This window comes from Copadichromis virginalis, linkage group LG18, assembly GCF_057382275.1.
Source record: "Copadichromis virginalis isolate Kocher_CV1m ecotype Utaka linkage group LG18, C_Virginalis_male_GT1.1, whole genome shotgun sequence".
Lineage (NCBI taxonomy): Eukaryota > Metazoa > Chordata > Actinopteri > Cichliformes > Cichlidae > Copadichromis > Copadichromis virginalis.
In genome coordinates, this window is record NC_140635.1 from 20,777,355 (window position 1) to 20,800,911 (window position 23,557).

Sequence of the window (23,557 nt, forward strand, 5' to 3'; positions counted from 1 at the left end):
TGTACCTCTGGTGCAAATTACTGACCTCTGTCATCATTTTAGGTGGGGGAACTTGCACAATCGGTGGCTGACTAAATACTTTTTTGCCCCACTGTAGCTGTTGCAAGTACGTCGCTACTTTAAAGATGTTGTTTTGCTTGGAGTAGTTCAGAACCAAGCCCAACACCCACATCATCTTGAGTACATAGAGACCCTTTGATGGTGGTTTAGCCTTTTGTGTAACCCTCTGGTGTAACCCGTGATCCGAGCTGCTGCTTGGTTACATCACGTCATGGGTGTTGACTGAGTTCACCGCTGCACCATTATTTTTACTCATTAGGCCACCTCGGTGAGCAATTGCAACTTCTCTCAGTTACATCTCAGTTTCATATCGCCTGATTTTGTGTCCAAATTACCCCAGTCTTAGCTGTGATCTGACCTTAGATCTGCGGATCTTCTGTAAAGCGCACTGGTGCACCAGGGTGACACCAGCGCAAGACACCTTGAAATTGCATCACTTCCCTAAAGCCAGCGGGCAAGAAACACTATATCATTGATCTAATTTAAATTATCTGCTGGCACGTTGGACATTTGTCACCGGTGACCCCTATCACACTGCTGTTATACAGTGACACAGTACCTCCCACTCTTTACTCTGTCAGTGCAGCTGCAGAGCTGTTCGTCCCAAGTCATTTAGAATAGATTCGCTGCTTGAGAAATAATGATGACAAAGGATGTTGCCAGCTTAAATTAAAGTTCGATTTGCATGCATTAATCTGTAACACCACCTGTTCTCGTTGTTTTCATATGTTAGGTCGATTGCTTTGAATGAGACTGACCAGCATTGCCCCCCATAAGCTCTCTAAACTATAACTACTTTATATTACCTGTGCTATATTTGAATGATGACCCTTTATCATTAAAAGAGTACCTTACTCTTATCTTGTCAAATTGTTTAAGGACTGATTAAGGAATATTTTTAACTTCCTCTCTCCATCACAAACGTTTATTCCTAATTGCAACGGGTCACCTTTTCAACTCTGCTCAGGAAAGTAAAAGAAATCACTGACAGAAAAATTCTGCCTTCGTCATGATGATCTTGGAACAGCCGTGTCGGGAAGTTTTGAACTACGGGCCAAAACTAACTCGGAGCCAAAAAGCAATTTAAGTATGATAAACTGGTGCTGTCAAATGAAAAAGCTGTGTTTTCGCAAATTTCAAAAACATTTCTCCTGGTTGACAAACCAAATAATTTTGCAATTACAGTGATTCATAAAGAGTTGTTCCCGCTAACCCAGAAAATGAAAGACAGCCGAATATTTTGACATCCATTACAAAAAAAGTTAAGGTAATTTCTTGGTACATTAATACGCTTGGTGCTGTGACAGGTTTACAAATACCATTATCTGTAAGCAGTAATGTGCTTACTTTTTGAGTCATTTATTATTTAAGTCAGTGCTTAGATCCCTATACCAATTTTCCAGCCTGGTTCATAACAATGCTTTTTATAGAGGAAGCACTGCCTGGAGTTTGTCATGTGTTAATATTTATCCAAAAACGCATCTCCTCCAGGCTGCAGAGTACTGAGGAACTGTTTAAGAAAGTAACCCATTCTGCTTATATGCTTTTTTTTTATCTATTAAAGACAGCACCCTGCTGAGACATATGTTGAAAGAAGAAGAGCACACTGTTTAATATATGTGCTTCCTTAAAACACAAGGGTTTCATTGTTAGAAGTGCTGGGGAAGCAGAGATGACTCTGTGCTTCAGAAGATTTAAGACACAAGGTTTAGATTCAGCTGGAACAGGGGCCCTGGTCATGGTGGGTGGTGAGAGAGAGAGTATGACCTTATCATGAAAGGACTACATTGCCACCTACTGGTGGTCAAATGGTACTACACGTGACTAAAAATTCAAGTAAATTCAGATTGTTACAGCATGTTCTCAAAGGGGATTATCAGTTACTTGAGACTCAAAGCAAAACTAATCACAGCAGGTTCAGCACTGATGAAGTAAATGTAATAACAAATGTAATGCTGCTGCAAAAATCTAATATTAACTTCACCATAATTAGCACTTAGTGTTTCTTCTTCACTCACCTCTTTTCACTCTATATGTGTTTATACACAAATCTACATTTAATTAATGGTTATCATTCATCTCTGGCTCACTTCTCCAGAGTGTCATTTGTCCTATCTTCCTCCCCCAGCCGGTCACAGCAGATGTCTGCCCCTTCCTGAGCCTGGTTGTGCCACGGTTTCTTCCAGTTAAAAGGGTTTTTTTCCCCTCCCTACTGCCACCAAGCCCTTACTCATAGGGTGTTACTTAATTGTTGGGGTTTTCTCTCTGTTACTGTAGGGCAGGGATGTCCAACTCCAGTCCTCGAGAGCTACTGTCCTGCAGCTTTTAGATGCATCCCTACTCCAACACAGCTGGATCAAATGGTTGGATTACCTCTTCAGCATGCCATCAAGTTTTCAGGCCTGATAATAAGCTATTTATTTGATTCAGGAAGAAGGATGTGTTTAAAAGCTGCAGGGCCGTAGCTCTCGAGGACTGGAGTTGGACACCCCTGCTGTAAGGTCTCAACCTTACAAAATAAACTGCCTTGAGCATCAGTTATTTGAATAATATTTGTTTATTATACTGTGATTTACACTGTGGACAGAGTAAAAGTGAGAAAAAATATATTTTTGAGACAAAAAAATGTAAGAATAATGCGAGAAAAGCTTGCAAACAATTTTTCTTTTCTTTTTTTTTTAAAGAAAGGGAGCAATATCACTTAAGTGTTCGTGGTTAGGTTGAAGAGAATGTTTGGGATCAATAACTCATAAGAAATGTTGAAATCCCATTATCAACGGGACTGGTTGGGAGGTGTCTGTAGAAGCTGTCTACAAAGATAAATCATGAAAAACAAAATACATGTTTCAATGCTCACAATCGCTGAACACTCACATAGCGATTTAAACAGAAATCAGCTTGTAGTATATGTGAACTTCCTTGCAGTTTAAGATAGAAAAGTGAGGCGAAGTCTGTCTTTGATTGAAAAAAAAGACACAATTTTCCTATTTTTCCCTCTTACGAGTTTTTTCTCATAAATTTGTCACGCTTTACTTGTAAATGTGTCGCGTTTTCGCTCATAAATTTGACATTTTTTTAGACACTGTACGTCTCATTTTATCTGGTCACACTCCAGGTCGATAGGTGGCGGTAAAGTTGAATGTTTTTTCTTTCAACCTCCGGTGGTTTCGCGCAAGTCAAATCCAATATGGCGGTTAACAGACTAACATGTTTGGGGTTAAATGCCCTTTATTCCACCGTCTGCGTCCCAAAACAGGTAAAGCATTTACGGTAATCTTGCATGTATTAGCTGAGGTTGTGTTTTCATTCAGACTCAATCTATTATCTCTGACTTTCGGTCGATAAATGTAACATTGGCTGTTTTATTGATGTAACTAGCGTTCTGACGTTAGCTTCGCGGCTACTAAGCCTGCTATGTGTCAAACCTGGCTCAGTATGGTTCTTTGAAGGGTTTAACAGGACATGATACATGTCCTCTTATAATACATGAAAATTATAAGAGGACAGGTAGTATATGCTCAGTTCCCGTGCTTGTTCTAGCAAGAAAGGTTGAGTGATTAACTTATTTTTACTGCTATGGCTATGGCTTCTAATGATCTTGAAAGCAAGATATTTAAGCTGAATAAAATGATGACTTTGTTAGCATTAATTGTGGCCCGTTATCCCTCAAGAGCAACCGATTTCTTTTACAGCTGAGCGCTCGTTATATGGATAAAATTATTCCCTGTTTAGTTTTACTTGAACCTGCAAAGTGAGCCTTTTGTTAACACGATCTGTGTGGAATATGCAAGCGTCATAGGAAGGCAAGTTTTCAATGGATCATCAGAAGTTGCATGTAATAGTTTTATGTCCGAATCACCAGGGTCTCTCCCCCTCTGTTATTTCGGAAGCGTACGAAGGAGGTTTCATTTATTTTTTGGCTCACATCTGTGTGTCTGTTGTCTTGGGCACCTGATGCTCTAATTCGGGCAAACTTGATTTCTGTCATAGAACTGAAACTGCTAACATCAGGTCAGATGCTGTATTTTCAAGTGAAAGCTTGTCCAAATGGCACACGGCAGTGCAGATGAGCCGAAATAATCAGCTTTTGATTTAGACTGCTCTGGCTTGTCTGAAAATTGTTAGGGCCTAAAGGTGGTTCAGACAGTTAGAGCTACAGTGTGTGTAATTGAGTACAGAGGCAGACTAAATACTTGTTCACTAACTGAAGGAGCACTGTTTGCAGGCATTGAGGAGCTGCTGGGGGGCGGTGGAGCAGGTGAGAAGTTACTATGTTGACTGGAGGATGCTGAGGGATGTCAAGAGGAGGCAGATGGCCTTTGACTATGCTGATGAGAGGTTACGAATTAACGCACTGAGGAAGAACACCATCCTACCCAAAGAGCTTCAGGTATACACTGAAGAAGGACGTCTAAGTCATATGTGTATTAATAAATAACTCAGCAATGGTAATGATTGAACTGTTACAGAATGAATCCTTGAAAAGACATTAGTACAGAGTGAAGTACTAATGTCTGTTTACTTATTTATTCATTTTTTTTGCAGGAGATAGCAGACAAAGAGATTTCAGCACTACCCAGAGACAGCTGCCCTGTGAGGATACGTAACAGGTGTGTGATGACTTCCCGACCACGAGGAGTGAAGCGGAGGTGGCGTCTTAGCCGTATTGTCTTTCGTCATCTAGCTGACCACAATCAGATGTCTGGGATTCTGAGAGCAAGGTGGTGATGAGGTCTCACTGGACATTTTGAAAAACAAGATTTTTCAGTGGTTATCAATAGACAGCTACATTTGATTACTTGTGTAAATTATGTTTTCCTTGGTCAGTAAGGTGCTGTTGCTTCCTTATTAGCCTTCTTAATATAAAAAATGAGAAAGTTGATATGAGTACTGATAAATAAATGAATATTGTTGTACATTACAGTTTTGTGAGTGTCTTGGTTTATTATAAAATGTTATGTGTAATATAAAAGTTTTATAAAAGTTTAGCACCTTCTACTGTCACAGGAAAAGAAGTAAGTTATTTTTTAAGGTAATGGCTGCCCTAAAATGAGATGTAATTCATAGGCAAGAAAGCCCACATTTTCCTTTCACTTACTTTCTTTTCATTTATTCTGTATGTAATATATAACTGGTCTTTTATGTAGTTGAAAAGTATCTAAGATGTAACAAATACCAAACGTGTGGAACGTTTGCTTCAAAGCAGGATGGATCCTTGCTTTCATTTGGTTAGCACCACATTCTGGTCTTACCATAAAATGTTCCAACAGAAATGAGATTAATCAGACCAGGCAACAATCTTCCTTCCAATCTTCTTCCAATTTTGGTGAGCCTGTGTGAATTGTGGCCTCAGTTTCCTGTTCTTAGGTGACGAGTGGCACTCAATGTCTTTCTGCTGCTGTTGTTTTGATATGTTGTGTGTTGTGGAAAAAAATCAGTGGAGTATGAAAAGAAACTGGTTTTCTGAGATTTATTTTATTTAATTTTTTTGTGTCCTCTCCGGCACTGTAGCAGAATTATTTTCTGAAGGCCAAGAAAAATGCCCACCAGATTTATTTTCCCAAGTAGACCATTACGGCTTTTGCTATACTGGTCCACTTGATTGTCATATTTTATTCAACCTTCATAATTATTATTATTGTTGTTCTTGTTGTTGTTATTAATTAATTTTTCATTTTGAGTTATTACAATCAGAACAGACAGGACCAGGGGATGGGAAAGAGAAAGAAAGAGAGGTTGGGAAGAGAATTAACAGAAGGAGAGGGAAAGATAAATAGAGAAGAGGGATAGAGAGAGAAAAGATGATGACAATCTGCGTGATCACCTGCTGAGAGAAAAAGAAGACAACACAGTAGGGAAACCACAGCAACAACCAACATAAGCATCAGTAACAGTAAATAATAGTGAATGTTGCTAAGCAGCATACAGTACTAATAATTCATGATACGTTTAGAGGCAGCAGCCAACCAAGATGGTGTGTGTCTGTGAGTACCTGCTTGTACACCTGTGTGTGTGTGTGTGTGAGTGCACTTATGTTCATGTTTTTAATAGAGGTTATATCATTCAAAACACAAATTTTCCTCTATGTTATCCATTCAGAGATGCTGCTTCTGCTTTTTCTACCATGATTGTAATGAGTGACTATTTGAGTTAATGTTGCCTTCCTATCAGCTCAGAGCAGTCCCAGTAGACTCAGACAAAAGTCACTTAAATCAACTTTCTTCCCTGTTTTTGTGCTCAGTTTGATCTTCACCACATCTGCTTGTCTAAATGCACTGAGTTGTTGCCATGATTAGTTATTTGCATTAATGAGCAGATAAAGGATCGAGTGGCCAATGTGCGTATATATAATGCAATTAAATAGAATGTGTCTCTTAAAGTGGTGCAAGTTTGTTGAAAGCCAGCAAACTGTAACATTCATTTGATTTTACATTAAAAGGTTCAGTAAAAAAGTTGAAATTACCTTAAAACGGTTCATTTAATTCATGTCATGCTCTACATACAAGGACACTTTGCTGTTTAGCAATGATTAAACTTCAGTACAGTAGGTGGCGGTAGCACACCTGTAATCGGCCTTGCAAATTGCCAAATGAAGAAGACGGAAGAGCTTTGGAAAGAAGCGCCGCTGGAAAGTAGTCTGAGAGCAGTGAAGAAGAACCGCAACGGCATTTCATAGTGTAGCTGATACTGATAAGCCTGAATGGATTTAACCGAACAGGTGAGCAGAATCGTTTCATTCAGTTTAGTGTTCAGCAAAACTGCATCTTTTAAGGTTTAGCTGCGGTAGCTGGATTTACATAGATACAGTGAAATTAGTGCAATGCTTGCTAACGTCAGTCCTATCAACCCGTTGCGAGCAGCTGCGTGATGCCTGATAAAAAAAAAAAATTATTATTTTTTTCTCCAGGGTAACGTTACAGTTGTAAACTAAAACAAAACGCCTGTCTGGCAAATACGATTACAGTCGGTAGTCGTGCGTGGCGGTGGGTGCCAGTAGCTCGCGGCCCAACTTAGCTGTTAGCTTTTAGTGGACTACCAGAACATTCTAGCAACATCATTCAGTGTAAAACAACTACTGCGCTGCTAAACAAATCAGTACGGTAGTTACTCGGTGTCTCTGTTAGCTGTCTGGAGATGTTACTAGACCCACTCATGTACAGTATCATTAAGCACTTTTACATTTGAATTATACATACATACATACATACATATTACAATACATCTGTAAAGGATCTCTCAAGACATGAATAACTGTAATATGTACAGGCTTCTAAGCTGTTTGGATGCCAGATAAATCGCAGACAAATGCATAGTTCCAACGTGTGTTGTGAGTTAGGTTAGACTACATTTAAATAAAGTAATATGACTTCGAGAGTTGATTGTGGGAAATGGGTTAGTGACTATATAATTATTGTAGAAGGCACTTTGTTCTTACTATTTATTAAGTTACAATAGAAATTTTTATTTAGAAATGAAATGTTAGTTTTTGCACATTTATTTACTTATATAGTTTTGTTTTTGTTTTTTTAATTAAACAAATGTTTGGTAGATGGATTCAAACCGACAGCACTGCTCTATTAGTGGATGTGCATGTCTCAGTGATTGTATTGTTCCCCTCATACAGATTAAACAGTTGGAGGAAGACTTGCAGGAGCTGGGGTCCCTCTTGGAGAAGGCAGAGAGGAAAAGAGTTCAGGATCTACTTAAACAGGAGCAGAAAAAGGTGGAGAAGGAGCTCGCAGCTAAACGACAACAAAAAGAACAACAGGCTAGGAAGGAGGCAGACCCATCTGCAGCCACTAAGGCAGCATACACTGTCAAGATTACCAGCTATGGTATGGGGCAGTTATCGAGTAGCACTATCAAACATTACTGAGAAAACCAAGCGGTTAAGATGCGTTCAAGAGCTGGGGAGGGGAAAAAACAGTATTTCAAAATTGTTCACATGTGTATCATCTTTTCTGCAGCATGGGACCAGTCAGATAAGTTTGTCAAAATTTATCTGGCATTGAAAGATGTGCACAAAATATCAGCAGAAAATGTGGAGGTCAAATTTACAGAACGGTGAGTTGATAATCAGCATAGTGTTCAGTTTGTTTATACATTCCTGTTCCCTTATCAGTGCACGTGAATTTGCCCCTTGTCTGTGTTGCAGGTCATTTTCTGTGCTGGTGAAGGATCTAGATGGCAAAAACCACGAAATGACAGTTCTGAACTTGTTGTATCCAATCAATGAACAGGACAGCTACAAAAAGGTAAACAAATCATCTGCTGCTTACTCAGCTTCTTCTCCTCAGCCCAGCGGCCATGAGATGTTTGTATTTCAGAAATCGGTTGCTGGCTTTGGGTCAAAAGTCTTTGTCATCTTAGATGAGTGGGTGTGCTTTAGGAAGCAGTGTTGCAATCTCTCTCAGCAGACTATCCCCATATTTCACAAAACTGTGTAGGTCTCTGATATTGCAGGCCAGTAATCGACCAAATACTTGCAGTATATACTTCTTCTCTCTCTCCTTCTCTCACAGCTAAAACATCAGTTTGCATGAAGCTGTGCATAATGCAGGTTTCCTCTGCTGTCTGTCAAGAGGGTAATGCTTGACAGGTAGCCACTCCGTGCTACTCAAAAGCTCTGTGGCAGGACAAATCAAAGTTTTTATTTTTTAAGATTGCCTTTGCATATTCTGCAACAGTTCTAAGCCATGTTACCTCCTGCAGCCATCACACTAAATCTCTTTTAAACCAGAGAAAAATGTTAGATGGTTGTAATGTAAGCTTGCTGCTTGATGAAGAGTAATGGGAAAAAAAAATAAAATCATGTACGCATCAATATAGCTAAGAAAGCAGGTGAAAAGGTACCTTGTGCATCATTTTAAATAGATGCATTTATTTGTATTTATTTTAAGATTTCAGGAAATATTAGTCATTTTGCAGAGAAAAACTGGAGTAGTGATTCTTAGTGATTGACCTGTTTGTCAGAGAAAAGTAAGCATCAATGAAAAGCCAAATAAAGTAAAACATTTAAAGTTAAAACAAAATTATGTGTGGCCACTAGGGGGCAGCAGACACCCTATTTTTAAGCTTGTAGCAATGAGTTTAAATATACTGCATTAACTTATTAAGGTGGCTATTGTGATTATACGTAAACCTTGTTAAATGCAGTGTCAGTGTTCCTGTCACTTTTCGTCTTTGATTTGAGCTGCCAGTCTGTTGTCCACACTCTGAAACTGTCTTTTGCTCTCTGCAACAGATAAAAACAGACATGGTCTTGGTCATGTGCAAGAAGCAGTCAACAAAGAAGTGGGACTGTCTAACGGCGGTGGAAAAGCAGTCTAAAGAGAAAGAGTGAGTTAGAAATGTGCTTATTGATTTTAGTTTGTGAAATAAAGTGCAGCAACAGTGCTGTGTCTCAAGCCACTGTGATTGCAGTGCAGTGATTGGGTGCACACATACTACATGAGAGCAATCCAAAGAATTATTTGCACCATTAAAGTATTTTCCTGCCGCCTTTCTACAGAAAACCCAGCCTTGACGATAATGCTGACCCCGGCGAGGGCCTGATGAATGTGTTGAAAAAGATTTATGCAGAGGGAGACGACGAGATGAAGAGAACAATCAACAAAGCTTGGACAGAGTCCCAAGAAAAGAAATTAAGAGGAGAGGAGATGATGGACTATTAAATATTGCCACTTTTCCACAGCAGGACCAAATGAGAGCTCCAAAGGTTGAAGCAGGCATGACTTAATTATTCAAAGTAAAGTCTACATACACCGCTCATAAATAATTTGTCTAAAGTAATGTCTAAGCTCGGGATGGCCTCAATTTGGCCCTGCTTTGAAAACCAGGCTGCTGGTGTTCTTAGTGATGGGCTACAACTCATCTGTCACTCAAGCAAAAGGATGGAGTCCATCACGTGATGACCTGAAGACTGCAAGAACGCACACATTTCATCACAGCTGACGTTAAGAGTCCAACCTGTGGGTAGAAAGCAGGGAAAATGTTGTCTGCTTCCCCACTTACATACATTCCCCTATGTGTTTTGTGAAGTCGCACTTAAAGAGTTAAAGGACCACTGCTCAGTCATTTCACAGCTGTTTTTGTTGTCCTGGCTTGTTTCAATAAAATGTCTTGTTGTGGTTTAAATTGGACCAGGGTAAATGTAATTGTTCATTTTCCATGGTAGTTGAAAATCAGTACAGATTAACTTGGCAAATATTTCTTTTCTTTCTTTCTTTTTTGTCAGCTATAAATTTGCCAAAGTTCTCTTACTTATGAAGTAAACCTGAGGATAGTTTTCTTTCTTTTTTTTTAATCTTTACATCAGCTGTATGATTTTGTAAATCCACAAATAAGTCACGTAGCATACAAAGACAGTAAACTATCTTGTGTCAGCCTAGTGTAATACTGTACTGCATGCAGGTATGTTTAAAACTACATTTTCCACAATCCTTTTTTTAAGTTACATATTCTGAAATACTTGATGTGACTGATTTTTGCAGATTTTTTTTCCGACATTGTGAAAAATGTATGTTTTCACTGTTGCTGGTTGTTCTCTGCTCTCATAAATACAGCTGTTGAACTCAGTTTTTCCATCTGTCTTTCAAGCTTAAAATTAGATTTAAAAGTTATTAAGCATTTTATTGCCATTTATATCCACTGGCTGACGTTTTCAGCTAGCCTTCTCAGTTAATATTTCACGGAGTCGTATCTTAGATGTGTTATGAAATTACAAGATGTGATTTGCCTCATGCAGAAGTAATTGTCCTGGAGACATGGATGGGTTGTGTAAAATATGCATATACTGGCCACTATTAAATGCATGGTTATTAACTGCTCGATAACGTGCATATCTAATTACCCACTTGTTTGGCAGCATCTCCATTCAGATATGTAGGCATCAGGTCAAGACCACCTGCTGAAGTTCAAACTAAGCATCAGAACAGGGAAGAAAGGTGATTAAAGTGACTTTTGACATGGTATGGTGTTTGAGGTGACAATAATTTTAAAATATTATGATCGAGGCAGAAAAGCGTCTGTGAACGGCCGTCTTTGAAGCAGCAGCAGAAGACCACACTTACTGCTGCTCCTTTTCACTAAGAACAGGAAGGTGTAGCTACAGCTCACACCGACTCACCAAAAATGGATAACAGATTGCCTCCTATTGTGCATCCTTTTATGACCCAGTGGACACGTCTTCCAAGGGCTGATTCCTACAGGATAATGCACCATATCTCCAATGGAATCCACAGTCTAAAGCACCTTTGAGATCTGGTGGATCAGGACATTTATATCTGAAGAATGTTTCCAGCACCTTGTTGAATCTGTGCCATGAAGAATTAAGACCATTCTGAAGGCAAAGGGGGTCCAAGCCTTTACTAGCAAGGTGTGGTGATATTACCGTAAGCATGGTCAAGCCATTCTGAAATTCTAGTGTCACAGAGTTGCGTTACTCCCTCGGGTGTCTCATCTACTCTCCAGATAAAGATGCACATTATCAACATTATGAAGAAGCTGCTGGGCTGTCCTTGAGGCCCATCATGGTCAAAATAAAGAGCACCAAACAGAGGGTGACCTCTCTATCAGGCATCAGGCTTTCTTCAGGCCTTCACCAACAGCTATGGTCCAGAATTGGAATTAATAGTAGGCCCACTTTTTATTCCAGGTCTTTATTACTGTATTTGCACAGTCAACACTGGACAAAACTGCCAAATATTAAGGGCGAAGGCCACTTTGCAAAGCTGAGTGCAAATGCTGTTAGAGCAGGCTTTTCTTTTCTTTAGTTTCTTTTACCTTTTTAAAAAATAAGAAAGCACATTAGCTTTATAACTGACCACTACTGTGTCACTAGAGAAATATTTTTCATAAGTCATTTATACTGCACATTCAAGTCCTCTCAGACCTGAGCTTGAGAGCTTCACGTTTTGACCACCAGGTGGCAGCCGTATTCAGGACTTTCTCCGGGGGGACTGCACACAAGGGAAATCTAAGCCAGGATTTTACTGTGGGAGCCTTGAAAGTTTTGGATTTTTTTTTTAGTAGAATAACACTTTTTTTTCTTTGTAAGAATATGGTCACATATAATATATATAATCTGTGGAGCCCTAACAACTGATTCATACATTTATTTGCAGAATGGAAATGATATGTTCCAGCCCCATCTTATATCTAATGAAATACTTTCCTAGTAAAAGGTTTTTCCTGCGTTTAAGTCTTGTTCTTCTTAACAAAGTCTCCTTTAAATTACAAAAGTCTAAAAACTTTCTTTTCTCCTTACATGCTTACTTAACTCTTTTCATAAAGTGGCTTTTTGTATATAAAGGGTTAAAACACTGTCCGGGTCTCTGGCCTCCCAGCAGTCTCAGAGACTTGAGCCAAAACCAAGCGACTCTTTTTTTTATCAGCTCTTTCATTCATATTTCCTCTCAAAAAATCCACATCAATTTTTGATTGAGTTTCTGTCTGAGCAAATCATCTGGAGTTTCTCCACCAGTGCACCGCCCACGACTCCGTGACGTCGGTGCCACTATATAGCCAGGGTTCGCCTTTCGTCCACACCAGTTGGATAAAATTGAAAGAGACGGACGTACCGTGAAGACGCACTTGGCACTTTTACGGGAAAAAAGAAGAAATATTTAAGCGAGACGGAGACACGTACGAGTCGATCGTTTATTCCGCTGTGATAAATGAGTACCGGCTGTTTCACCGCGGCTCAGCGGATTTCGTGCCACACCATGAATGCGGATTTATTTAAGCCTGCTCCGGAGCGTGGTGGACCCCAACAGACTTCTGCCCCGGCGAAAAACAGCAGGAATAAACACGATCAACCCAAACCGGAGCTGGCTCAGGTTGTGACGGATCTCAAGACGGGGAGGTCCTACATTAAAGGGAAGCTTTTGGGAAAGGTACGCGCATTTCATACATTTTTCTTCGCCCCTTTTCTCCTTTTCCATGTGTCTGTGCGTCGCTGCGTCGGTTTTGACTGAGGAGGCAGATGGATCTAGAATCTGAATTAATTAGCCGCAGTTTGGGGCTGGTTTTATTTCCCCCCCCTTTCCTTTTTTGTTTTCTCTTTCTGTTTAAAATCACTATGAGCCATGTTCCAGGTGTGCTTGTGATGTGATGCGGGAATAGAGAATGACCTCGTGGTGGATGTGACCAATACCCCCCCCCCCCCCCCCCCCCCCGTTCTCCTCCTTGCTGTTCTCGTCAGTGCTGAATGAATCAGACGCAAGGTGTGCCCAGCTCCGGTGCGCACACATGCTTAGCCATAAAAAATAAATAATTAAAAAAAAATCTCCACCGATGATGAACGTTTACAGCCCCCTCTCGTATTTTAATGGCCTGCCGTTAAACCAAAGACACGCTTGTCTGACCACAGCATAATTTCTGCCCCTCATGATGATGATGATGATGATGCATCAGCATCGCTTTTTGAAACAGTGTCTATGGAAGCGAGTTTATCAACGTGTTGCTGGTCGTATCGATGTGCTGCAGCCAGTTTTTTTTCCTTCCTCTGCCTGCCGCAGAGCTAGAAACGTCTCCGCCAGTTTCACGGTTAATGAATGCAGCAGCTCAGGCTGCCTCATCCTTCATGTACCCGAGCATGTGTAGTCTTGATCACATCCTGGAGAGAAGGGGAAAAAAATGTCTGTATAAGCGGCAGTAAACGCATCTGGGGGATGATGTTTTTCATCATATCTGCGCATACAAGCCAATAAAAGATGCCTGAGGCATCAGATGGATCGTTTTATGGTCATGACAATCATTTTTATGTCTTTAATCTTACCTCGATTATTGTTCCTGAAATTGTTTTGACTGCATCGCTACCTTTCCTCAGGTCAGACTTGCCTTGAGACTGAGTGTGTGGGTTTTAAACCTGCTGCTTGTGTAAATTGATCATTCTGTTTGTTTCCCCCCAAAGGGCGGCTTTGCTCGATGCTATGAGATGACAGACCTGTCCAACAACAAAATGTATGCAGTGAAGGTGATCCCACAGAGCAGGGTGTCCAAACCACACCAGAGAGACAAGGTACACGATCACCAATCTTTGTCTCCCGTGTCTTGCATAACTGGAAATCAATGTCTGGGTTGTTGTTTTTTCTTTTGGGACATTGAAACGTCTTCACCGATTGATGAGTTGTCATATGTTGACAGATTACGAACGAGATCGAGCTGCACAGAACGCTGTCACACAAGCATGTGGTGAAATTCTCCCACTATTTCGAGGACCAAGAAAACATCTACATCTTCCTCGAGCTGTGCAGTCGGAAGGTGAGACTTCAGAACTCTAGAACAGTCTGCGCTGCTTTGTGTTCTGCTTGCACTAACAGTATTTCTTGTATTACCCTACAGTGCTGCTTTGCACGCTATATTCAAAAGGGGTCTTGGCAGATTTTTACTGTTTTCCTAGTGAATGTAAAAAAAAAAAAAGATTTCTTTTATGCAGCTGCAGGGATGCATGTGTGCTAGCAGTGTTTGTACAGTCCCACTCACTGATGCAGGGTTGACGGTTCACTCATTGCTCTCTCTGCAGTCCCTGGCACACATTTGGAAGGCGAGACACACACTCACAGAGCCTGAAGTGCGCTATTACCTCAGACAGATCATATCCGGCCTCAAGTACCTCCACAGCAGAGGAATCCTGCACAGGGATCTCAAACTAGGTACGTGACTGAAAATGCGGCTTAACGCATACACAAAGCATCCCAGGAATCTGTGACTTTGGACGAGCATGCGTGTCATCTGTGGAATGCTGACCAGACAAATGCTTTTGTCTCTTTCAGGGAACTTTTTCATCAATGAGAACATGGAGTTGCGGCTGGGAGACTTTGGCCTCGCTGCCAAGCTGGAGACAGTTGAACAAAGAAAAAAGTAAGTTAATTGCTTAAAATGTTTATCTGCTGGAGGATACCAATGAGCTTATTGGGGCCCATAGATCATGCGACTGTAATGATGATTGTTATAATGAAACAAAGCTCTCGAAGGTCTCTCCATATTACCTTTTTTTTAAATTTTTTTATGAGTATTTTTAGCCCCATCTCAGATGTATCTTTTAAAAATCTGACTTTTAATGCCCTATTTTAGCACAAGCACCCTCAACCTAAACCATTACATCAGTTACTAAGCATAATCTTCCTCCCACAACTTTCCTCCTGCAAGTACCTAACTAAACCGGTTTCCAACTGACAGTTGAAAGTACCGCTTAGAGCACAGTTTCAATTCCTGTTAGACAGCTTCCTGTGGAATACCAGAAGACTGAGACTGACAGAAAAAATATTTCAAACATTACCTGTATGCCTGATGTTGAAACCAAACCAGTTTTAAATGTTTGAAGCATTACATCTTACCCATATATGGTTCTTGTTTTGTTTTTCTTAGAACAATCTGTGGGACTCCCAATTACTTGGCTCCTGAGGTGCTCAACAGACAGGGCCACGGCACAGAGTCTGACGTGTGGTCCCTCGGATGTGTCATGTGAGTCTTTTTACTTTAAGATGATTATAAGAACTATCCCGGTTTCATAGAGAGTGTGTTGGGGGGATTTTGACCTTGGCGTCACTTCGTCTCAGTCGGTCGGGAAAGTGGGGACTTTTTTTTTTTTTTTTTTTTTTTTTTCTCTAAATCACTCACTCTTGTTTTTGAGCTGACTCACTGTTGCCTTGATTGCTCTCTCACAGGTACACACTGATGTGTGGAAACCCTCCTTTTGAGACGCTCGACTTGAAAGAGACGTACAAGTGTATTAAAGAAGTTCGCTACAACCTGCCCTCCACGCTTTCCCCTGCTGCTCAGAAACTCATCTCAGGCATCCTGCAGAAGAATCCCAGTGACAGACTCACGCTGGATCAGATCCTCAACCACGAATTCTTCAAAGTATGTTGACCTTCGGGAAATTTCTTGCCAGTGTTACGAAACACAGTTGTGACATTTTTTTCTCGAGGTGAAGGAGTGTGAAAATGTCAGTGCTTGATCTGTTATCTCAACTGAGAACAGAGTGGGCACGCTCCAACCTCTTCACTTTTTCTCACTGTTTTGTTTTTTTTTTTTTTTTTTTTTAATGCATCACCTTTGCCTCTTTCTCAGGGTTTCACTCCTGACAAACTTCCCCCCAGCAGCTGTACAATGGTGCCAGAGCTACACCCTCCCAGCCCTGCCAAGAAATTCTTCACTAAAATGGCCAAAAGCCTATTTGGAAAGAAGAAAGCAAAAGGTGAGCAAGCAGCACGAGCGATGGGGGGGGGGGGGGGGGGTTAGTTTTTCAGATTTAGTTTTAAGAATATCCAAGAGCTGCTGTATTTATTTAAACAGTCCTGCCTTTAAACATATTTGTTGTGACTACAGTGTGTCGTGTTTTCACAGTGGAAAAAATTCCATGCGAGGACAAAGAGGACAAGGATATTTCCAAGCTGGTGTCGGGCATCGTTAAATGTTCCATCAACCGGCAGATCAGCTACAAAACAGTGGGAAACAACGAGGTACTTTTTTTCTCTCTCTCTCTCTTTCCTCTGTGAGAAACTTTTGACCTGGTTTACCTTAATTTGGGTAATTCCAGCCAGTTATGCACACAGTTCACATGCAATTACACCCGTTCTAAAGGCTTGGAGAAAACACAAAATGCATATTTTAATAGCATACAGCCTCCATTACATTTGAGAATTGCTTTCCATTAGCATGCTCATTTAAATAGTAAAAGTGCCCTAGAAAAAGGAACTGTTAAAGAAATGGGGTGGAAAAGATGTCTTAATTTTTAAAGATGCATTGTTTTAAATTTGTTTTTCTTCAGAATAATGTAAGATGCATGACAAAAAACTAGTTCAGACCAGAAGAAATGTAGCAGTCTGTTGGTGGTAGCTTTTGAAACTTGATAAGCTCTAGTAAGCTCATCTGGGTGTTTGTTCGGGTACTTTGTTATCAGAAGAATCTGAAGAAGCTGTTACTGCACACTTAGGGGTGGGGGGGGGGGTAAATGTTCTCTGCTCAGTAACGACATGACGTATTTGTTTTAAAAAGACTGAACAGAACCTAGAGTATATGCCACAATTGCAGGATGCTCAGTTGGCCGATCCCCAATCAGGCTCGTCTAGTTTATTTATAGAGCCAAAAAGGAGCTACAGTTTTTGCTGTCATGCATGACTCTTCCTTTGTCTGTCTTAAGAAGCCTGTCCTGAGGAACCAGATTGTCATTAATAAGCGCAGATGAATATAGATTTGTACAAGTGTACTCTGAAAGTAGTGCTCATTTTAGCTTGTTTTCATGTTTGTCTGTTTGCGGCGGGAAAAAACAAACCTACTCGCGCACCACTTGTGGTAACGTGACATTAGAAACTACGTGTCAAGCTTGCAGCATGCTTGCAACGTGTACAAAGGGAAACCGTGCAGCTGAAAGTAGTTCCCCCGCCTTGCAGTGGCAACGAGACGCACTGCATTTAGTCTAAGGTGTTGCAGAAATTGAATAAATGAGCTTCAGCGCTGACACAGCAAAAGTGTGCATGCAAGGATTAAAGGAGCTCATTCCCTTTATCTCTGGTTACCCTTTCGGGCATGTGACACACTGCTCTTTCACTTTGTTGCTCTTACTCATCATGTGCTAATCGCATGTTTCGTTGTTGCTCAGGTGACGTCTCCCACCGGTCAGCTGGTGAGCTCTGTGCCTCTGGAGCAGACTCCTGCTGAGGAGGAATCCAGAAAGTCCATTTCCCGGTCTTTTAAGGGCACCATGGCCAGCAGCACTGAACGTAAGTTTCTGTTTGTTATTTATGAACACACATTTGGTGTTTGTTGTGGTGGCTGATTGCAATCAGGGTTTCTAATTTTTGCTCGTTTTGGTTGGTTTTTCCCTTCAGCGTGTGAGGATGTGCTGACCCCTGCAGCTGTTGCCGACTCTGCCCTGAAAGTTCTCACAAACTGCCTGGCCACCATGCCTGCAGGTATGTTTATGCATAAGATTGTAGCTCAGCCATTATTTTTTGTTGTCCTTGTGGGATTACTTGAGTGGACCAAAGAGGAATAAAATCAAGCAAAATGTCCTTCTGCTGTTTGCCGCAATTACAAAATGCAACAGAATCATTAAATTTAACTAGCTGGATATTTTCCTTGAATCCTCAGAATTTCTGCTGACTCATTCTGCTTATTTGAGACACACCATATGTGTTAAGAGAAACATAATGTTTTGACTTTTTGAATTAAGATTATTTCACTAATCCTCATATTTATTTATTTATTTATTTTTATTTATCTTTTTCTTCAGCCAATAGGAATCCACCCTGCCTGTCCAGTCCGCAGTCCTTCCTGTGGGTGACTAAATGGGTTGACTACTCCAACAAGTATGGCTTTGGCTACCAGCTCTCAAACCAAAACGTAGGCGTGCTCTTCAATGAGGGAACACATCTCAGTCTTTGTGACCAGCGCAAGTAAGTACTTTAAAATCAACTGATTAAGATGTCATGTCAACATTTACAGTGCTTAGAGCTTATTGTCAGTTGCTTAGTGACTAGGCTCAATGGTGTAAATGGAAAAGATGTCAAGTTCATCTTCCAATTTTTTTTTTTAAACTTTCCCCCCCCCTTCTTCCAAACAGGACTGTCCACTACTGCTTGACCAACAACAAACACTTCAGCTTCCCTTCAAACTCTCTACCTGAGCAGCTGCGCAACCAGAAACAAATAGTTGAACTAATGGCTAACTACATGGAGGAGAACCTAATGGAGGTAGGAAAGCACCTATTAGTTTTCAGCCATTACTTAGAGTGACTGACTTGCATTTAATGACAACTGTAAGCCAGGATTTGTGCCTTCATAAACCTGTTAAAGGGCACTTGAAGAGATTATGACCTCATGCAAATGAAACTAAATAATTTCTGTCCTCCTCAGGGTGGAGATCTTCATTGTCAGGAACATGTCTCAGCTCCTCCTCCTCTGCTCCTCCAGTGGGTGAAGACTGACCATGCTCTTGTCATGCTCTTCAATAATGATACTCTACAGGTTTGTATAATTAAATTAATAAAACCAGTCATGGGACACTGAGTCTACATAACTACTTTTTCAAAGCAGCTGGATTATAATTCTCCTTTTCTTTTCTTTTTTTTTTTTTTTTTTTAGGTTAACTTCTACACAGACCACACCAAAATCATCCTGTGCAAGTCTTCTGACGACGCCTACCTGCTCACCTATATCAGTCGGGAACGTGCCTCGTGCACGTACCTCCTCAGCATGTTGAATGAAATGGGCTGCACATCTGAGCTACGGCACCGCCTTAGATATGTGGTCCAGCTTCTCCAGCACCACACTGATGCCTGAGAGCACAGCTCAGTGCCTCCCAGGCTACCCGAGTGACAGATGCCTTAGAGGCAACCTGACTGGTTGATACAGTTTCTCAAGGCATAGCCAAGCAAGGCAATGTGTTCATATGCGTGACGGATGAAAAGGATGCTCAACGTCTCTGAGCAATATTCTTGTCTGGCTTAGTGCCTAGGCAGCTGATTTATCAAACTGACTGATTTTGATAAATGTCAAGCAGTCAGGGAGTTGCCCAAAGCAGCATCTGCCTCAAGGTGTTGTGCCTATCCAGCTAAGCCTCAAAGGTATCCACCTGGAAGCTATTGATACCTAAAATAAAGACTCATACATGGCCTGAAATGATGGATCCCTCATCGGCAGATTCCTACAAAACAAAAAAAGACAAAAAAAACAAAACAAAAAACCCCACCCAGTTATCCTCCCTCACTCAAACGCACTGCTTCTTGTCTTGGGCCTTTCAAATCCGCCAACCCTACAGCTTTCAGCCTCCCCTGATAGCCCATCACCCAGGCATGGTATCTTAAACATTTCTCAACACTAAAATTGTCCCTTTTGCTCAGAATGGAGATAATCCTGCAGCAGAAATGCTCAGATTTCCAAAAGTATTTTAGCAGCAAGGTCTTTTACACCGTTCTCTTGCACTCCAACTGATCTTTCAGCAAAGAAGCTTTGTGAAGAGGTATGGTTTGACTAGAGAGAAAGACCCCCCCCTAAACCCTCAATTGGTTCATTGTCTTTTTTTTTTCTTCTTCTTTTTTTTTTTTTTTTTTGTGGTACCATGGTGTACACTTGTTTGTTTTCAAATTTGTTTTAAAAAATGGAAAGAGCCAGCTATAGGATCACACTACAATCTTGACCTCACATGCACAAATATGCCTGGCCTTATTTGATGATGGTGATGCTTAAGTTTGGGAGTCATTGCTTCTTCTGCTCCAACATCATTTTTTTTTTTCTTTTAAATTGCAACCAAATTTCACTGATGTGGTGCATAACAAACTACTGGGGCTGCAGGAGTAAACACAATTTTGCACTTTCTTTTTTTTTTTTTCCCTTCTGTAAATTCATCAGGCGTATAAAGCCTTTTACCACTTGTTAGCTTTTTTTTTTTTATTTGCTTTTATCTAGATACCAAAAAGCATTTCAACTTTTCTGTTTGTTTTTAAAAAGGGAAAAAAAATGATTCAACTTTTTAAAATTCACACACAGTAGGTGAATGTGCGCTCCACACGTGCTGGGAAGCTGAACTGTTGGTTGGATAATGGGGTGGGGGAAAGGGGGGTAAAAGTGCCTTTCTGAGGGATGCCCGTTTAGTGCAATAACAGCCCTTTGTGAATGTCAAGCTGGCTACAAACAAGATTGAGATGGGTTTTACAGGTGGGATTTACTTTTGGACTTTGCACCAAGTTTAAAAGTAAGTCCAATAGCACTACACTCTCACTACCTGGTATAAGCTTTTAGAACAACTGTTAGAAGTATATATTCCAATAATATCTACTAAGGGGGAAAAAATGAAAACATTGTACTCTGTCGTACTGTACTGTAATCCTGATCGGTTTACATTGCTTTCTTGACCCAGAGTTGTATCCTAAAAACTGTGACCTGGAATGCAAGTATTATGTACATGTGTTTTCAGAAAACTCAACATTGTGAAAGCCATCTGCCAATTCAGAAGAGTCTTTATTTTTTTGGCACATAATGTCGTGTTTATTTATTTTTTATTTATACATAGTTTTTTATTTATTGTGCAAATGTTCCGGTCTTGACACAAGTAAACGTTCAATTCCGATCACTTTTTTTGTAATGTATTTTGGGGGAAAAATGGGACAAAAATAAAGTTTATTGAAAATGACTTCAGTTTATTGTTGCGTTTTTATATTGACAGTGCACTAAAGTTGAGAAATGTATGGGTTTTGTTGAAACGAATGGCATTTTTAACGAATGACTCATGTAGCAGTCATTACCAAACGCACACCTTTAATAATAACGGATTACATTTATATAGCGCTTTTCGAGACCCTCAAAGCGCTTTACAATTCCGCTATTCATTCACTCTCACATTCACACACTGGTGGAGGCAGCTACAGTTGTAGCCACAGCTGCCCTGGGGCAGACTGACAGAAGCGAGGTTGCCACATTGGGCCCCTCTGGCCATCACCAGTAGGCGGTAGGTGAAAAGTTGTTGTTGCCCAAGGACACAACAACTGAGACCGTCCGTGCCGGGGCTCGAACCGGCAACCTTCTGATTACAAGACGAACTGCCAATTCTTGAGCCACGATCGCCCCTTTGTCATCATCGTACGTAAATGCTAGAGAGGGAGACATTTACAATATTTGTATCATATCCTTCTGGAAACATCTAATATATTTATTTACTACAATAACAACAATATGAAACTTTCATTTCTTAGCGTTTGCTAAATGTCTGTCTGATTTTGTTTTGTTTTTTCAAGTTTGTGCGTCCAAAGTTCGTGTTTGTGGTAGCAGCTGCATAAGCAGGTTATTCATGACGACTTCCCCTTTAACCACATTTTCTAGTTACTCTTAAGCCAGATAATAAATTGCCTTTGCCATCTCTTGTAAACCTGTTGTCAGAGTATATACAGCATCATTCTTTCGGTCCCCTTTCAAACCTTGAAACCATAAGTGACAGTATGTAAATCAAAAGCTTTGCCCTGTGGCTGAATAAATAGGCAAACTCTCTTCCTGAAGTCCCTCAAGGGGGGCTAGTCCATTGTTTCATGGACAGGATGGAAGCTGAATTGCTTGTCCTGGATGCCAGGTTTGAAAAATCCTATGATCTTCCTTCTACCGCTACCAGTCAAAGCACTTTATAGTATAAACTACACTCATCCAACACTTTCTAATCTATAACTAAATAAATGCCTTTTCACCCTAGAGAACACACAGTGATCAGAGCTTCCTCTTTCATATAGGCGGACATCTGGCTCTGCTGCCTGAGCACAACACCGGATCTATTTAGTCTGCCAGGAATAGATCTGGCGTTAAAGAGGGTTAAAACAATCAATATGTAAAATCACATGGGCAGCCAGATGAAGTCATAACATGACGGCTCAGATCTGAGCTGACTCAAATATCTTCTTCTTCTACTATTTTTTTCTTCTTCTACTGTTTGTTTTTTGTAGACTCTTTGCAAATGAGTTGATATAAGCTAAGTATCATTTCAGAAAGCTTGATTGTGGATTGTCACTTCATTAGGATAGGCAATAAGTCACAATGCATCACATCTTCTTCACCCCCAGTAACTGTTATGTGTGTTAGCAAAGACTGGACCCACACTGGCTGTCAGAACAGTGTCTGAAACCTTACAGTGTTATTATCTCTACTTTTCAGCTGCTGTTTTTCAAAAGCTCCTTTATGGAATTATGTTTTTGTGTTTTGGCTATCAAATGATTTATGACACCACAGCACACAGTATAGGCAGATCCCAGGCCAGGTGAGACAGATCCTAGTGGAATTAAATGTTTCCATCTCTGAAAAATGGGAAAAACATGCAGGAACTGCATTCATGCTCTTGGCAGACACTGCAAAATAAAGTAGACCGACTGCTTGACAGGAAGGTACAATCTGTTCTTTAGGACCTTCAGAATAAACCCTGGTCGCCTTTACCCTGCAGATCTAACCGGAAATATTTTAGACACTCTTGAGTGAGTTCCCCAAAATGTTTTACACCTTTTAAAAATAATTTCATTAAATAAACAGTGTCTGCAGTCTAAAGTGCATGAGTTCCTTATCATATCACATGACACGCACTAAAGAAAGAACTCCAAGCCCCCTGCTGAGTTGGCTGGTTATCATAACTGCTGTACCAGGAGTTATGTGGTATACTTCACGTACAAAATGCTTAATATTTTGGCACGTTAAGTAGGACATTTCTACATAAGGTCCCAACATAAGCCACTTAATGGTCTTCCGGGTCAGTTTAGGGTTCCCGTCTAAATGCACAGAAGTATTTTAGATTAAATACTTGTTGTTATCTGCCGTTTAGACAGAGTACAATACGACCTGACTGAGAGCCTCAGATAAAGACAACTTATGACGTGAATGAGAGACTCACATCATTGTTAAAACTTGTCAAGCATGTCACATTATGTGCAAGAAAGGTGTGCATAGTTTTCTTATTTTTTAATACCATTAAAGTCAAAGGCTTGGGCTGTGAAGTCATTAGTGCAACTTCAGGTAGCAATTCT

General features: G+C 40.5%; 3 protein-coding genes across 3 annotated transcripts; all 3 read left to right on the top strand.

Annotated features, from left to right (window-relative positions):
• The first annotated feature begins 3,192 nt into the window (after positions 1 to 3,192).
• mrps14 (mitochondrial ribosomal protein S14) lies at positions 3,193 to 4,981 on the top strand. Its single transcript, XM_085438873.1, has 3 exons — positions 3,193 to 3,316; positions 4,286 to 4,450; positions 4,606 to 4,981. Exons 1-3 carry the CDS (start codon positions 3,200 to 3,202, stop codon positions 4,786 to 4,788), a joined length of 465 nt encoding a protein of 154 aa, XP_085294999.1. The 5' UTR covers positions 3,193 to 3,199; the 3' UTR covers positions 4,789 to 4,981.
• Positions 4,982 to 6,627: 1,646 nt separating this feature from the next.
• Positions 6,628 to 10,637, top strand: cacybp (calcyclin binding protein). The gene is made up of 6 exons (XM_085439369.1): positions 6,628 to 6,778; positions 7,685 to 7,895; positions 8,028 to 8,124; positions 8,216 to 8,315; positions 9,305 to 9,399; positions 9,572 to 10,637. Exons 1-6 carry the CDS (start codon positions 6,761 to 6,763, stop codon positions 9,732 to 9,734), a joined length of 684 nt encoding a protein of 227 aa, XP_085295495.1. The 5' UTR covers positions 6,628 to 6,760; the 3' UTR covers positions 9,735 to 10,637.
• A 1,985-nt stretch (positions 10,638 to 12,622) lies between these two features.
• On the top strand, positions 12,623 to 21,198 carry plk3 (polo-like kinase 3 (Drosophila)). The gene is made up of 15 exons (XM_085439084.1): positions 12,623 to 12,956; positions 13,976 to 14,083; positions 14,209 to 14,325; positions 14,588 to 14,717; positions 14,838 to 14,925; positions 15,433 to 15,528; positions 15,732 to 15,927; positions 16,138 to 16,264; positions 16,414 to 16,529; positions 17,669 to 17,789; positions 17,898 to 17,981; positions 18,302 to 18,464; positions 18,632 to 18,761; positions 18,924 to 19,034; positions 19,152 to 21,198. The coding sequence occupies exons 1-15, from the start codon at positions 12,738 to 12,740 to the stop codon at positions 19,347 to 19,349; spliced, it is 2,004 nt and encodes a 667-aa protein (XP_085295210.1). The 5' UTR covers positions 12,623 to 12,737; the 3' UTR covers positions 19,350 to 21,198.
• Positions 21,199 to 23,557: the final 2,359 nt, after the last annotated feature.